At 49.9% G+C, this 17,408-nt stretch overlaps 1 protein-coding gene across 2 annotated transcripts in view; it reads left to right on the top strand.

Annotated features, from left to right (window-relative positions):
- Positions 1 to 2,612: 2,612 nt before the first annotated feature.
- Positions 2,613 to 17,408, top strand: part of LOC149428507 (uncharacterized) — a 71,333-nt gene continuing 56,537 nt past the window's right edge. Inside the window, exons 1-4 of one of the 2 annotated variants that reach the window (XM_089667325.1) lie at positions 2,613 to 2,870; positions 7,453 to 7,557; positions 13,810 to 13,905; positions 16,676 to 16,752. In XM_089667325.1, the coding sequence (XP_089523451.1) occupies positions 7,470 to 7,557; positions 13,810 to 13,905; positions 16,676 to 16,752 (261 nt within the window). In that variant the 5' untranslated portion in view covers positions 2,613 to 2,870; positions 7,453 to 7,469. The remainder of the gene's footprint in view (positions 2,871 to 7,452; positions 7,558 to 13,809; positions 13,906 to 16,675; positions 16,753 to 17,408) is intronic. The other variant, XM_089667324.1, reaches the window with a different exon arrangement.

Below are 17,408 nucleotides of genomic sequence, written 5' to 3'. Positions count from 1 at the left end.
AATACAGGTTTTTATACACTTCAGAAACACAGGCAGTCCCCACACGAACAATAAAACAAATATTACACATTGGGATGAACATCCCACTCTGATTAGATAATGAGGTGAAGTTGACACCAGACTTATCCCATCATGTAGTAACCTCTAGGAGGACTAGAAACAGACAAACAATACGTGACTCCAGGGCTCTACAAATCACAGGCCACCATGGAGACTAGAAATTGTTGTCTGGGCTCACACACTGCCTCCTTGACTTCAATGGGAAATCGCGCCCTGTAGACTTCAATGGGAAATCGCTCTCCGTAGACTTCAATGGGAAATCGCTCCCCTTAGGCTTCAATGGGAAATCGCTCCCCTTAGGCTTCAATGGGAAATCGCTCCCCTTAGGCTTCAATGGGAAATCGCTCCCCTTAGGCTTCAATGAGAAATCGCGCCCCGTAGGCTTCAATGGGAAATCGCTCCCCTTAGGCTTCAATGGGAAATCGCGCCCCGTAGGCTTCAATGGGAAATCGCTCCCCGTAGGCTTCAATGGGAAATCGCTCCCCGTAGTCTTCAATGGGAAATCGCTCCCCGTAGTCTTCAATGGGAAATCGCTCCCCGTAGGCTTCAATGGGAAATCGCTCCCCGTAGGCTTCAATGGGAAATCGCTCCCCGTAGTCTTCAATGGGAAATCGCTCCCCGTAGTCTTCAATGGGAAATCGCTCCCCGTAGGCTTCAATGGGAAATCGCGCCCCGTAGGCTTCAATGGGAAATCGCGCCCCGTAGTCTTCAATGGGAAATCGCTCCCCGTAGTCTTCACTGGGAAATCGCTCCCCGTAGGCTTCAATGGGAAATCGCGCCCCGTAGGCTTCAATGGGAAATCGCTCCCCGTAGGCTTCAATGGGAAATCGCGCCCCGTAGGCTTCAATGGGAAATCGCGCCCCGTAGTCTTCAATGGGAAATCGCTCCCCGTAGTCTTCAATGGGAAATCGCTCCCCGTAGGCTTCACTGGGAAATCGCTCCCCGTAGGCTTCAATGGGAAATCGCGCCCCGTAGGCTTCAATGGGAAATCGCGCCCCGTAGGCTTCAATGGGAAATCGCGCCCCGTAGGCTTCAATGGGAAATCGCGCCCCGTAGGCTTCAATGGGAAATCGCTCCCCGTAGGCTTCAATGGGAAATCGCTCCCCGTAGGCTTCAATGGGAAATCGCGCCCCGTAGTCTTCAATGGGAAATCGCTCCCCGTAGGCTTCACTGGGAAATCGCTCCCCGTAGGCTTCAATGGGAAATCGCTCCCCGTAGGCTTCAATGGGAAATCGCTCCCCGTAGGCTTCAATGGGAAATCGCTCCCCGTAGGCTTCACTGGGAAATCGCTCCCCGTAGGCTTCAATGGGAAATCGCGCCCCGTAGGCTTCAATGGGAAATCGCGCCCCGTAGTCTTCAATGGGAAATCGCTCCCCGTAGTCTTCACTGGGAAATCGCTCCCCGTAGGCTTCAATGGGAAATCGCGCCCCGTAGGCTTCAATGGGAAATCGCGCCCCGTAGGCTTCAATGGGAAATCGCGCCCCGTAGTCTTCAATGGGAAATCGCTCCCCGTAGTCTTCAATGGGAAATCGCTCCCCGTAGGCTTCACTGGGAAATCGCTCCCCGTAGGCTTCAATGGGAAATCGCGCCCCGTAGGCTTCAATGGGAAATCGCGCCCCGTAGGCTTCAATGGGAAATCGCGCCCCGTAGGCTTCAATGGGAAATCGCGCCCCGTAGTCTTCAATGGGAAATCGCTCCCCGTAGGCTTCAATGGGAAATCGCTCCCCGTAGGCTTCAATGGGAAATCGCGCCCCGTAGTCTTCAATGGGAAATCGCTCCCCGTAGGCTTCACTGGGAAATCGCTCCCCGTAGGCTTCAATGGGAAATCGCTCCCCGTAGGCTTCAATGGGAAATCGCTCCCCCGATGAAGTTATGGTTCTCCCCGTCTCCCCCGATGACAGTACGGTTCTCCTCGACTCTCCCGATGACGGTACGGTTCTCCCCGCCGCCCTAGATGATGTTACGGATGTCCCCGTCTCCCCCCAATGACATTACGAATCTCATCGCCTCCCCCGGTGACGGTACAGATCTCCCCCCGCTGACATCACGGATCTCCTCGCCTCCCCTGGTGATCTTGCGGATCTCCTCGGTGACATCACGGATCACCTCGCCTCCCCTGGCGACGTTGCAGATCTCCTCGGTGACATCGCGGATCTCCTCGGTGACATCACGGATCACCTCGCCTCCCCTGGCGACGTTGCAGATCTCGGTGACATCACGGATCTTTCAGGTAGTTTCCACTTCTAGGAACAGGTCCTCCTCACACATCCGGGATATAACAATATGTCCTTCTATATCCAGATAATAGGGAGGTCACTGGGACAGGAAGTCGTGGAATCTCTCAAGCGGGGACACCTCTGTATATTCACTGATTCTTCTACACAGAGCAGTCAGGACAGCCATGAGCTCTATATTCACTTAGAGACCGGAGAACAAGATTACGCCTCACATAATAACCTGGCCAATCATGTGCCGGAGCTGGGATCACGTGACGTGACGACTCCATTGATCACAGGGCGTATACACGGCGTCTCCCGCCACACATGCCGGAAGTGGTACTTCTCTTCCTTTCTGTACAATGTCCTCGTGTTCCCTTCACCCGCCGCTTCCTGTGTGTCGTGAAAAGAACCAGTATATTGTAGTCTGAGAAAAGGCGAGGAGACTCTGGAAGGAGCGGAGCCGCCATTTTCTTGTAGTACTCGGATGAGAGGCGTACTCGCCATTTTTTTGTAGTCGTGGAAAGGGGAGGGGAGCCGCCATTTTGTTGTAGTCTGAGGGAAGGGCGGTCCGGTGTGAAGCTCCTTGGTCAGGTAATCTCTCTTTGCATTTAGTGAAGCGAACCCGTCAGTGCCGGAGATTGTCAGTCATGGGGAGTGATCCGCTGTGTGTGTGCACTGTATGTGGGGTCACCAGGAGGGAGGACTGTGATAGAGACTAGAGATGGAGGTGTCCCCAGTACGGGGGGGCGGCGGCGGCCATGTTGTTGTAGCTCAGAGATATCGGACCCCCCCCCCAACAATGAGAATGAGGAGACCCCCAGAGATGAGATGTATATAGAGTGCTGACACAGAGCTGTACATTCCTGCCCCAGGAGCTAACACTCTACATTCATCACTCCGGGGTCTCCTCCCACCAATCACAGAGGGGCCTCCAATGTCCTGTCCTGGGGCCCCTCCATTCTCTACACCTCCCCAGACTTCCACTACATCTCATGGTGACACCCCGAAATTATATTCCCCCTCCCGTGTCCTCTCCAGTAGAGTTCAGCATCCCCCCAACACTGACCCCCATAATATCCATCACCCAAACACTGACCCCTATAATACCCCCCCCATCCATCCAACATTGACCCCCAAAATATCCCCCCCCCACCCCCTATACATCCAACACTGACCCCCATAATATCCATCCCTCCAACACTAACCCCCATAATATCCATGCCCCCAACACTGACCCCCATAATATCCCCCCATCCATTGATCCAACACTGGCCCCCATAATACCCCCCCATCCATCCAACACTGACCCCCATAATATCCATCCCTCCAACACTAACCCCCATAATATCCATCCCCCTATCCATTAATCCAACACTGACCCCCATAATATCCATGCCCCCAACACTGACCCCCATAATATCCCCCCATCCATTAATCCAACACTGGCCCCCATAATACTCCCCCATCCATCCAACACTGACCCCCATAATATCCACCCACCCAACCAACACTGACCCCCATAATATCCATCCCTCCAACACTAACCCCCATAATATCCCCCCATCCATTAATCCAACACTGGCCCCCATAATACCCCCCCATCCATTAATCCAACACTGGCCCCCATAATACCCCCCCATCCATCCATCACTGACCCCCATAATACCACTCCCCCTCATCCATCCAACATTGACCCCCAACACATCCCCCCACCCCTTATACATCCAACACTGACCCACATAATATCTACCTCATCCATCCAACACCCACCCCCATAATACCCCCCCCCCCCATCTATCCAGCACTGACCCCCATAATATCCCCCATCCATTCAACACTGACACCCATAATACAACCCATCCAACCAACACTCACCCCCATAATATCTCCTCCCCATCCCTCACTGACCCCCATAATACCCCCCCCATCCATCCAACACTGGCCCTCATAATACCCCCCTCACCCATCCAACACTGACCCCCATAATACCACCCCATCCATCCCAACACTCACCCCCATAATATCTCCCCCCCCCCCACCTATCCAACACTCAACCCCATAATATCTCCTCCCCAACCATCAGTGACTCCCATAATACACCCCCCCCTCTTTCATGATAACTGACCTTCTCCCACAGCTTTTCCCTCACAGTTCTGTATCACATGACCCTCCCTATTAGATTGCAAGCTCTCTGGATCAGGACCCTCCTAACCCTCTTGTATCTGTGGTATGTCCCTGTATTGTGAACTGCTGCTATATGAGTCCTGTACAACAATGGCGATCCGGTCCCTGCCTCACATACATGCAGGAGACAATTATTACCGACCAGCATGGGAGGCCCCCTGACCTGTACCTCCTGACTGATCTGAGAGAGACCTCCCCATTGGTAGATTCCTCTGAGTAATAATTGGGAGGTCTCTCTCAGATCAGTCAGGAGGTACAGAGCCTCTCACTCCATTGGTAGATTCCTCCAAGTAATAAATGGGAGGTCTCTCTCAGATCAGTCAGGAGGTACAGAGCCTCTCACTCCATTGGTAGATTCCTCCCAGTAATAATTGGTAGGTCTCTCTCAGATCAGTCAGGAGGTACAGAGCCTCTCACTCCATTGGTAGATTCCTCCAAGTAATAAATGGGAGGTCTCTCTCAGATCAGTCAGGAGGTACAGAGCTGGTCACACCCCATTGGTAGATTCCTCCCAGTAATAATAACTGCTCTCTGTAGCTGCTGCCATGCAATGCTATTACGTACCTGGTGATGGAGGCCAATGGAGAGAGGGCTTCCCTTGCGGCTACGTTCCGGACTCCCCTGAGAGTGGGACAGCGGGAGTCAGGCTCAAACTTGCACAGGACGCCTGTAGGAGTGCTGGTTGGTGGTCCACTCAGATAGGTCTACAGACAGGAGGCGCCTGTGCGTGGTATGCAAGCCCTTCCGGGATTTAGATGTTTACTGGGTAGTCGGTTCAAGCCAAGGTCAGGTACCAGGTGGGAATCAGAGCAGACGTAGTCAGATGAGATAGCCGAGGTCATTCACAGAGGAGAGAGAGAGAGTATCTGTAAGCCAAGCCGAGGTCAGATCAGGGGTAAAGCAGAGTAGACGGGTCCAGGAGCAAGCCGTATCGGTAACAGGAAATCACAGGAAACAGGAACAGGGCACGGGGAGCTACAGATCATCCAGCAACTTGAGGAAGTGATGAGCCTCATAAAGGCCGTCTGGCACCAAACTGAGGCTGATGTGTGCTTCTGCGGCCATGCAGAGTACTGGCAGAAATGCCAGATCTTCCAGAACTTTTGCTGTGGGCAGGACCCTGACAGATCCTGAACTGAATTCTGTAGATGGAGTCAGGCAGCGTTGCACTGTGGGAACTGTAGTCCTGAGGAGATAGACTATTGTGATCAAGAGCTTTGAACTGCATTTCCCGGAGAGAGATTGCCATGAAGGGGGAAAGATCTGCATGTTCTCAGGCTGTACAGGACATGGCTTCCTCCTGCCGTGAGGGAGACCGGAGAGTGCACATCGCTGTCCACCATCACTGCTGCATATAAGCAGCCTGAGCAGGATCTGGAGTGCTGAGTCCAGATGTGCCAACAGCCACCAGTCACCTGGGTGAAGAGCAGATAGTGGACTAATCTCTGTGTTTGACCAGATGGTGAGCTGCAATATCGCAGGGATTGGTGAGCTTCTGCTGCAGGGACTTATTATCTGCTGCTAGAGAGACTGAGCCCTTTAGGAACATACAGCCATCTAGTAGCCTTATTTCTGCCTGCAGGCTTGACTGGGAATATTTTCATGTGCACCAACAGTACAACTGGACCCCAACGCTAACCGACTGAAGAGTTAGGACTACAACTGTCCCTTTACAGCTGCTACACAAAGACCTTTACCTATTTCTTATGCTAAGAGGTACAGAGTCACTCAAACTCCATTAGTTGATTCTTCCCACCAGTAATTGGGAGGTCTCCCTCAGATCATCGAGAAGGTACAGAGTCGCTCACACTCCCATGGTAGATTCTTCCCACCAGTAATTGGGAGGTCTCCCTCAGACCATTGAGAAGGTACAGAGTCGCTCACACTCCATTGGTAGATTCTTCCCACTAGTAATTGGGAGGTCTCCCTCAGATGATCGAGAAAGTACAGAGTCGCTCACACTCCATTGGTAGATTCTTCCCACTAGTAATTGGGAGGTCTCCCTCAGATGATCGAGAAAGTACAGAGTCGCTCACACTCCCGTGGTAGATTCTTCCCACCAGTAATTGGGAGGTCTCCCTCAGATCATCGAGAAGGTACAGAGTCGCTCACACTCCCGTGGTAGATTCTTCCCACCAGTAATTGGGAGGTCTCCCTCAGATGATCGAGAAAGTACAGAGTCGCTCACACTCTATTGGTAGATTCTTCCCACTAGTAATTGGGAGGTCTCCCTCAGATGATCGAGAAAGTACAGAGTCGCTCACACTCTATTGGTAGATTCTTCCCACTAGTAATTGGGAGGTCTCCCTCAGATGATCGAGAAAGTACAGAGTCGCTCACACTCCATTGGTAGATTCTTCCCACTAGTAATTGGGAGGTCTCCCTCAGTGATTCCCCCATCTGTGGCTCCCCCATTTGTCAACCCCCCACATGTGACTCCCCTATCTGTGACTCCACCCATACGTGACGCCACTCATCTGTGACTCCCCCATCTGTGACCCCCCCATCTGTGACTCCACCCATCCGTGACTCCCATCTTCCGCCTCTCTGGAATTCATCATCCGGAGATGTGATCAGCTCCCCCCCCCCCCCCAGACATCCTCTGCTGACAATTTACTATCCCAGTCCTTTGGCTTCACTGACTCCCCCATCTGTGACTCCCCCATCTGTGACTCCCCCATCTGTGACTCCACCCATCTGTGACTCCATCCATCTGTGATGCCACCCATCTGTGACTCCACCCATCTGTGACTCCCCCATCTGTGATGCCACCCATCTGTGACTCCCCATCTGTGACTCCACCCATCTGTGACTCCCCCATCTGTGACCCCCCCATCTGTGACTCCACCCATCTGTGACTCCCATCTTCTGCCTCTCTGGAATTCATCATCCGGAGATGTGATCAGCTCCCCCCCCCCCTCCCCCAGACATCCTCTGCTGACAATTCACTATCCCAGTCCTTTGGCTTCACTGATATCTCTGTCCTCAGATGCTGGAGGCACCACCATGGCTCAGAGGAATGGCGGATCCGAGGAAGGGGAGGAGTTCCAGGTGAAGATTAAAGAGGAGGAGATCCCCATCCAGATCAACCCAGGTGAGGAGCGCCCATGTGGTCTCTGCTGCCCTCTTCTGTCTGGAAATATGTGACCACAGGGGAGGCCAGGAGCTCCCCTCACCCCACCCCCCTCTGCTAGATACTGCATCCTCCTCCCTCTGCCTTATGCCCCTCCTCATCCTGTCCCTTACCCCTAATTTACTACATACTGGCTCTGTCCCTCTCCCCTCCCCCACAATTCTCTGGCCCTCCCCGCTCCATTCTCCCCCCCCCCCCCCCTCTACCCTTCTCCCTTTCACTCTGCTCTCCCCCTTCCATTTTCTGTCCCTCTCCCTTTCCCTCTCCCTTTCCCCCTTCATACTCTGTCACTCCCCCTCCATTCTCTGTCCCTCTCCCTCCCCCCTCCATTCTCAGTCCCTCTCTCCTCCCTCCTCCATTTTCTGTCCCTCTCCCTTCCCCCCCTCCATTCTCAGTCCCTCTCTCCTCCCTCCTCCATTTTCTGTCCCTCTCCCTTCCCCCCCTCCATTCTCTGTCCCTCTCCCTTCCCCCCTCCTCTCCCTGTCTCTATCCCTTCGCCCTACATTCTCTGTCCCTCTTCTCCCTTTCCCTCTCCTCTCTCCCCTCCAACCTCTGTCCCCTCTCCCCTCCCCCCTCCATTCTCTGTCCCTCTCCCTTCCCTCCTCCCCTCTGTTTTGCCTCAAAACAAAGTGTTTTTACCACTCCTACAATGGCTGACTAATACGCGGATTAGGCTTCATAAATATTAAAGCAAAACATGATTTATTGAATAAGTACCCCTCTCTGATGTATCCTACTAAACTCTAGTTACCCCTCCACTGATGTATCCTAAACTCTAGTTACCCCTCCACTGATGTATCCTAAACTCTAGTTACCCCTCTCTGATGTATCCTAAACTCTAGTTACCCCTCCACTGATGTATCCTACTAAACTCTAGTTACCCCTCCACTGATGTATCCTAAACTCTAGTTACCCCTCCACTGATGTATCCTAAACTCTAGTTACCCTCCACTGATGTATCCTAGACTCTAGTTACCCTCCACTGATGTATCCTACTAAACTCTAGTTACCCTCCACTGATGTATCCTAAACTCTAGTTACCCCTCTCTGATGTATCCTACAAAACTCTAGTTACCCCTCTCTGATGTATCCTACTAAACTCTAGTTACCCCTCCACTGATGTATCCTACTAAACTCTAGTTACCCTCCACTGATGTATCCTACTAAACTCTAGTTACCCCTCTCTGATGTATCCTACTAAACTCTAGTTACCCTCCACTGATGTATCCTACTAAACTCTAGTTACCCCTCCACTGATGTATCCTAAACTCTAGTTACCCCTCCACTGATGTATCCTAAACTCTAGTTACCCCTCCACTGATGTATCCTACTAAACTCTAGTTACCCCTCCACTGATGTATCCTACTAAACTCTAGTTACCCTCCACTGATGTATCCTAAACTCTAGTTACCCTCCACTGATGTATCCTAAACTCTAGTTACCCCTCCACTGATGTATCCTACTAAACTCTAGTTACCCTCCACTGATGTATCCTAAACTCTAGTTACCCCTCCACTGATGTATCCTAAACTCTAGTTACCCCCCCACTGATGTATCCTACTAAACTCTAGTTACCCCTCCACTGATGTATCCTAAACTCTAGTTACCCCTCCACTGACGTATCCTACTAAACTCTAGTTACCCCTCCACTGACGTATCCTACTAAACTCTAGTTACCCCTCCACTGACGTATCCTACTAAACTCTAGTTACCCCTCCACTGATGTATCCTACTAAACTCTAGTTACCCCTCCACTGATGTATCCTAAACTCTAGTTACCCCCCACTGATGTATCCTACTAAACTCTAGTTACCCCTCCACTGATGTATCCTAAACTCTAGTTACCCCCCACTGATGTATCCTACTAAACTCTAGTTACCCTCCACTGATGTATCCTACTAAACTCTAGTTACCCCTCCACTGATGTATCCTACTAAACTCTAGTTACCCTCCACTGATGTATCCTACTAAACTCTAGTTACCCCTCTCTGATGTATCCTAAACTCTAGTTACCCCTCCACTGATGTATCCTAAACTCTAGTTACCCCTCCACTGACGTATCCTACTAAACTCTAGTTACCCCTCCACTGACGTATCCTACTAAACTCTAGTTACCCCTCCACTGACGTATCCTACTAAACTCTAGTTACCCCTCCACTGATGTATCCTACTAAACTCTAGTTACCCCTCCACTGATGTATCCTAAACTCTAGTTACCCCCCACTGATGTATCCTACTAAACTCTAGTTACCCCTCCACTGATGTATCCTAAACTCTAGTTACCCCCCACTGATGTATCCTACTAAACTCTAGTTACCCTCCACTGATGTATCCTACTAAACTCTAGTTACCCCTCCACTGATGTATCCTACTAAACTCTAGTTACCCCTCCACTGATGTATCCTACTAAACTCTAGTTACCCCTCTCTGATGTATCCTACTAAACTCTAGTTACCCTCCACTGATGTATCCTACTAAACTCTAGTTACCCCTCCACTGATGTATCCTACTAAACTCTAGTTACCCCTCCACTGATGTATCCTACTAAACTCTAGTTACCCCTCTCTGATGTATCCTACTAAACTCTAGTTACCCCTCCGCTGATGTATCCTACTAAACTCTAGTTACCCTCCACTGATGTATCCTACTAAACTCTAGTTACCCCTCCACTGATGTATCCTACTAAACTCTAGTTACCCTCCACTGATGTATCCTACTAAACTCTAGTTACCCTCCACTGATGTATCCTACTAAACTCTAGTTACCCCTCTCTGATGTATCCTACTAAACTCTAGTTACCCCTCCACTGATGTATCCTACTAAACTCTAGTTACCCCTCCACTGATGTATCCTACTAAACTCTAGTTACCCCTCTCTGATGTATCCTACTAAACTCTAGTTACCCCTCCGCTGATGTATCCTACTAAACTCTAGTTACCCCTCCACTGATGTATCCTAAACTCTAGTTACCCTCCACTGATGTATCCTAAACTCTAGTTACCCTCCACTGATGTATCCTAAACTCTAGTTACCCCCCCACTGATGTATCCTAAACTCTAGTTACCCTCCACTGATGTATCCTAAACTCTAGTTACCCCTCCACTGATGTATCCTAAACTCTAGTTACCCCTCCACCGATGTATCCTAAACTCTAGTTACCCCTCCACTGATGTATCCTAAACTCTAGTTACCCTCCACTGATGTATCCTAAACTCTAGTTACCCCCCCACTGATGTATCCTAAACTCTAGTTACCCTCCACTGATGTATCCTAAACTCTAGTTACCCCCCCACTGATGTATCCTACTAAACTCTAGTTACCCTCCACTGATGTATCCTAAACTCTAGTTACCCCCCCACTGATGTATCCTACTAAACTCTAGTTACCCCTCCACTGATGTATCCTACTAAACTCTAGTTACCCCTCCACTGATGTATCCTACTAAACTCTAGTTACCCCTCTCTGATGTATCCTACTAAACTCTAGTTACCCCTCCGCTGATGTATCCTACTAAACTCTAGTTACCCTCCACTGATGTATCCTAAACTCTAGTTACCCTCCACTGATGTATCCTAAACTCTAGTTACCCCTCCACTGATGTATCCTAAACTCTAGTTACCCCTCCACTGATGTATCCTAAACTCTAGTTACCCCCCCACTGATGTATCCTACTAAACTCTAGTTACCCTCCACTGATGTATCCTAAACTCTAGTTACCCCCCCACTGATGTATCCTACTAAACTCTAGTTACCCCCCCACTGATGTATCCTACTAAACTCTAGTTACCCTCCACTGATGTATCCTAAACTCTAGTTACCCTCCACTGATGTATCCTACTAAACTCTAGTTACCCCTCCACTGATGTATCCTAAACTCTAGTTACCCCCCACTGATGTATCCTACTAAACTCTAGTTACCCTCCACTGATGTATCCTACTAAACTCTAGTTACCCCTCCACTGATGTATCCTACTAAACTCTAGTTACCCTCCACTGATGTATCCTACTAAACTCTAGTTACCCCTCTCTGATGTATCCTACTAAACTCTAGTTACCCTCCACTGATGTATCCTACTAAACTCTAGTTACCCCTCCACTGATGTATCCTACTAAACTCTAGTTACCCCTCCACTGATGTATCCTACTAAACTCTAGTTACCCCTCTCTGATGTATCCTACTAAACTCTAGTTACCCCTCCGCTGATGTATCCTACTAAACTCTAGTTACCCTCCACTGATGTATCCTACTAAACTCTAGTTACCCCTCTCTGATGTATCCTACTAAACTCTAGTTACCCCTCCACTGATGTATCCTAAACTCTAGTTACCCTCCACTGATGTATCCTAAACTCTAGTTACCCTCCACTGATGTATCCTAAACTCTAGTTACCCCCCCACTGATGTATCCTAAACTCTAGTTACCCTCCACTGATGTATCCTAAACTCTAGTTACCCCCCCACTGATGTATCCTAAACTCTAGTTACCCTCCACTGATGTATCCTAAACTCTAGTTACCCTCCACTGATGTATCCTAAACTCTAGTTACCCCTCCACCGATGTATCCTAAACTCTAGTTACCCCTCCACCGATGTATCCTAAACTCTAGTTACCCCTCCACCGATGTATCCTAAACTCTAGTTACCCCTCCACTGATGTATCCTACTAAACTCTAGTTACCCCTCCACTGATGTATCCTACTAAACTCTAGTTACCCCTCCACTGATGTATCCTACTAAACTCTAGTTACCCCTCCACTGATGTATCCTACTAAACTCTAGTTACCCCTCTCTGATGTATCCTACTAAACTCTAGTTACCCCTCCACTGATGTATCCTAAACTCTAGTTACCCTCCACTGATGTATCCTAAACTCTAGTTACCCCTCCACTGATGTATCCTAAACTCTAGTTACCCCTCCACTGATGTATCCTAAACTCTAGTTACCCCCCCACTGATGTATCCTACTAAACTCTAGTTACCCTCCACTGATGTATCCTAAACTCTAGTTACCCCCCCACTGATGTATCCTACTAAACTCTAGTTACCCCCCCACTGATGTATCCTACTAAACTCTAGTTACCCTCCACTGATGTATCCTAAACTCTAGTTACCCTCCACTGATGTATCCTACTAAACTCTAGTTACCCTCCACCGATGTATCCTAAACTCTAGTTACCCCTCCACCGATGTATCCTAAACTCTAGTTACCCCTCCACTGATATATCCTAAACTCTAGTTACCCCTCCACTGATATATCCTAAACTCTAGTTACCCCTCTCTGATATATCCTAAACTCTAGTTACCCCTCTCTGATATATCCTACTAAAATCATGGCAATTGAGTGTCAATCATCCTTCACACATACATTCTATACACACGTCACATATGTATCACACCTTCCCTGTCCCTCTCCCCTCCTCCCTCCATTCTCTGTCCCTCTCCCTTCACCTCTCCCCTACCTGTCCCTCCCCCCCCCCCCATTCTCTGTCCCTCTCCCTTCGCCTCTCCCCTCCCTGTCCCTCTTCCCCCACCCCATTCTCTGTCCTTCTCTCTTCCCTCCTCCATTCTCTGTCCCTCTCCCCTTCCCCTCCATTCTCTGTCCCTCCCCCCCCCCTCCATTCTCTGTCCCTCTCCCTTCACCTCTCCCCTCCCTGTCCCTCCCCCCCCCATTCTCTGTCCCTCTCCCTTCGCCTCTCCCCTCCCTCTCCCCCCCCCCCCATTCTCTGTCCTTCTCTCTTCCCTCCTCCATTCTCTGTCTCCCCCCCCCCTCCATTCTCTGTCCCTCTCCCTTCCCCCCTCTATTCTCTGTCCCTCTCCCTTCCCCCCTCTATTCTCTGTCCCTCTCCCTTCCCCCCTCTATTCTCTGTCCCTCACCCTTCCCCCTCCATTATCTGTCCCTTTCCCTCCCCCTCCATTCTCTGTCCCTCTTTCTTCCCCTCTCCTCTCCCTGTCCCTCTCCCCTCCCCCTCCTTTTTATGCCCCCCCTTCCATTCTCTGTCCCTCTCTCTTCCCCCTCCATTCTCTGTCCCTCTCCCTTCCCCCTCCATTCTCTGTCCCTCTCCCTTCCCCCTTCATTCTCTGTCCCTCTCCCTTCCCCCTCCATTCTCTGTTCCTGTCTTACCCTTTCCCTTTTATGCCCCCGTCCCTTAGTCTCACCTCCACCTCTGTCTCTTTTTCTCCTCCCCTCCCTCACTCCCATTCTGTTCTCGGCAGACACCTCCATTCACAGAAATGTCAAATTTGAGGAAGAGGAGGAAGAACTCCATGTGAGAATTAAAGAGGAGGAAGTACCTATAGAGATCAGCACAGGTGAGTAATAAACACTACATGTGGGTTCTCTGTGCTCTGAGGGGCCCATCATGGAAGGAATATATGATCTGTCTTTCCTGCCCTGGTGGGGGGGGGGGGGGGTGTGATGGTGTGAATGTTCTTCACTGTAAAGGTGGTGGGGGGGAGTGGGACTCCCTCTGGTGGATTGTATGGAGGATAGGGGGAGAGGGGCTCCCTCTTGTGGATTGTATGGAGGATAGGGGGAGAGGGGCTCCCTCTTGTGGATTGAATGAAGGATAGGGGGAGAGGGGCTCCCTCTTGTGGATTGAATGAAGGATAGGGGGAGAGGGGGCTCCCTCTTGTGGATTGGATGGGGGAGAATGGGGCTCCCTCTGGAGGATTGGATGGAGGATGAGGGGAGTGGGGCTCCCTCTGGTGGATTGGATGGACGATTGGGGTGAGTGGTGCTCTTTCTGGTGTATTGGATGGTGGATGGGGGTGAGTGCGGCTCCCTCTGGTGGATTGGATGGAGGATGGGATAGAGTGGGTCTCTGTCTGGTGAATTGAATGAATGGGGGAAGTGGGGCTCCCTTTAGTGGATTGAATGGAGAGTGGGGCTCCCTCTGGTGGATTGGATGGCGGTTGGGGGGCATGGGGCTCCATCTTGTGGATTAGATGGAGGATGGGGGGCTTCCTCTGGTGGATTAGATGAAGGATGTGGGTGAGTGGGGCTCCCTCTGGTGGATTGGATGGCGGTTGGGAGGAGTGAATGGTAGCTCACCGATCTCCTCCATGTTCATCCAGCCTAGAGGAAAATAGTGAATGGTAGCTCTCTGGTCTCCTCCATGTTCATCAAGTCTAGAGGAGAATAGTGAATGGTAGCTCTCTGGTCTCCTTCAAGTTCATCCATCCTAGAGGAGAATAATGAATGGTAGCTCTCTGGTCTCCATGTTGATCCAGTCTAGAGGAGAATAGTGATTGGTAGCTCTCTGATCTCTTCCGTGTTCATCCAGCCTAGAGGAAAATAGTGAATGATAGCTCTCTGATCTCCTCCATGTTCATCCAGTCTAAAGGAGAATAGTGAATGCTCGCTCTCTGGTCTCCATGTTCATCCAGCCTAGAGAAAAATAGTGAATGGTAGCTCTCTGATCTCCTCCATGTTCATCCAGTCTAGAGGAGAATAATGAATGGTAGCTCTCTGATCTCCTCCATGTTCATCCAGTCTAGAGGAGAATAGTGAATGGTAGCTCACCGATCTCCTCCAAGTTCATCCATTCTAGAGGAGAATAGTGAATGTTAGCTGTCTGATCTCCTCCATGTTCATCGAGCCTAGATGAGAATAGTGAATAGTAGCTCTCTGATCTCCTCCATGTTCATCCATTCTAGATGAGAATAGTGAATGGTAGCTCACTGATCTCCTCCATGTCCATCCATCCTAGAGGAGAATAGTGAATAGTAGCTCTCTGATCTCCTCCATGTTCATCCAATCTAGATGAGAATAGTGAATGGTAGATCTCTGATCACCTCCATGTTCATCCAATCTAGAGGAGAATAGTGAATGGTAGCTCTCTGATCTCCTCCATGTTCATCCAGCCTAGAGGAGAATATTGAATGATAGCTCTCTGGTCTCCATGTTCATCCAAACTAGAGAATAGTGAATGGTATCTCACCAATCTCCTCCATGTTCCTCCAATCTAGAGGAGAATAGTGAATGGTAGCTCACTGATCTTCTCAATGTTCATCCATCCTAGAGGAGAATAGTGAATGGTAGCTCACTGATCTCCTCCATGTCCATCCATCCTAGAGGAGAATAGTGAATGGTAGCTCTCTGATTTCCTTGTTGTCCTTCTGTCCAAAAAAAGCACTTTGCAATGTAAAGTGGATTGTACATAATAATTGAAGGTCCTGTTATTTACCCGCCCGCCCATGCAACAACACTAAGTGACACCTAAACAAAAAGAAGAGTACAGCTTAATAAAATACTTACCTTGGACCTGACCTCTGGCCACTTCATCTAGACAAAGGTCACTTGGCCTCACCATGGCCAACTGGGAAAGCTGAGGGCCCCAGACCTTGTAGGATTGTGTTCCAGAACTGATCTGGGGTGCTTTGGGTATCACCATCTGTGGAGGAGCGGAGCTATGGTGATAAAATGGAACAATGCTGACCGGTCCTTCTGATTGGTGTGGTGTGTAGGATTCTCTTTGTGAACATTAGATTGTGGAGGAGCGGAGCTATGGTGATAAATCGGGACAATGCTGACCGGTCCTTCTGATTGGTGTGGAGTGTAGGATCCCCTTTGTGAATAGTAGATTGTGGAGGAGCGGAGCTATGGTGATAAATCGGGACAATGCTGACCGGTCCTTCTGATTGGTGTGGCGTGTAGGATCCCCTTTGTGAACATTAGATTGTGGAGGAGCGGAGCTATGGTGATAAATCGGGACAATGCTGACCGGTCCTTCTGATTGGTGTAGAGTGTAGGATCCTCTTTGTGAATAGTAGATTGTGGAGGAGCGGAGCTATGGCAATAAATCGGGACAATGCTGACCGGTCCTTCTGATTGGTGTGGTGTGTAGGATCCGCTTTGTGAATAGTAGATTGTGGAGGAGTGGAGCTATGGTGATAAATCGGGACAATGCTGACCGGTCCTTCTGATTGGTGTAGAGTGTAGGATCCTCTTTGTGAACATTAGATTGTGGAGGAGCAGAGCTATGGTGATAAATCGGGACAATGCTGACCGGTCCTTCTGATTGGTGTGGTGTGTAGGATCCTCTTTGTGAACAATACAGACTGTGTGTGTTCTCTGCAGGTGGATACATAGAGGGACACCCCTCTCCACTTCATCCTGAAGGCGGCGTGAACACGGAAGACGTGCAGAACTTTCAGGTATGTGGAATTTAGGGTCAAGGAACTGACCTTTAACCCTTTGCTGCCACACCCTGCACTCCACATTTCATCGCTGGTCAACAGACCATTTTTCAGTGTTAGAGCAGAAGGGGAATTGCAGCGAAGGTCCGGCGCACTGACCTGGCCAGCCAGAGGCGGTTGTCTTCCAGCATAGGCCTCTTGTCAGTGGCAAACAAGGGGTTAGGGTTACCCTTTAACCCTCAAAATGCCGGTGATGGTTTTCCTATAAATGAATTCTTTCTCCTGTAGTGATATTCCGATTGTGGAGGACAACATCTGGTCACAGACCTGTTTTCTTAGTCATACTCCCAGAACATGTCATAATCTTGGCTACTTGGGTTATGCTGCCCCCTTCAGGTGAATGGGCCCTGGGCAGAAAAAGGCAGGAATTTCCCACCTCGGCATAACCCCTCTCAGCTCAGCTAGGCCTTAGCTAGGGTCCTTACATGATAGATATGCCTACAAACGTCTCTCTGAAGATCTAACTTCATGGGCATTAGGCCCTTATTGTCTGTCCTATTTTGAGCACCCCTGCTGGGGTAGAGAAAGGCTTCACCCGGATGGGTCATCGACTACCAGAAGCCCAGGAGGGACTGTACCTGGACCCCACATTGAAAAGTGGAGACTGCGTGTAA

This window comes from Staurois parvus, unplaced genomic scaffold, assembly GCF_062004578.1.
Source record: "Staurois parvus isolate SC_StPar_1 unplaced genomic scaffold, SC_StPar_1.0 ptg003178l, whole genome shotgun sequence".
Classification (NCBI taxonomy): Eukaryota; Metazoa; Chordata; class Amphibia; order Anura; family Ranidae; genus Staurois; species Staurois parvus.
This window is presented reverse-complemented; position numbering and strand designations above follow the sequence as displayed.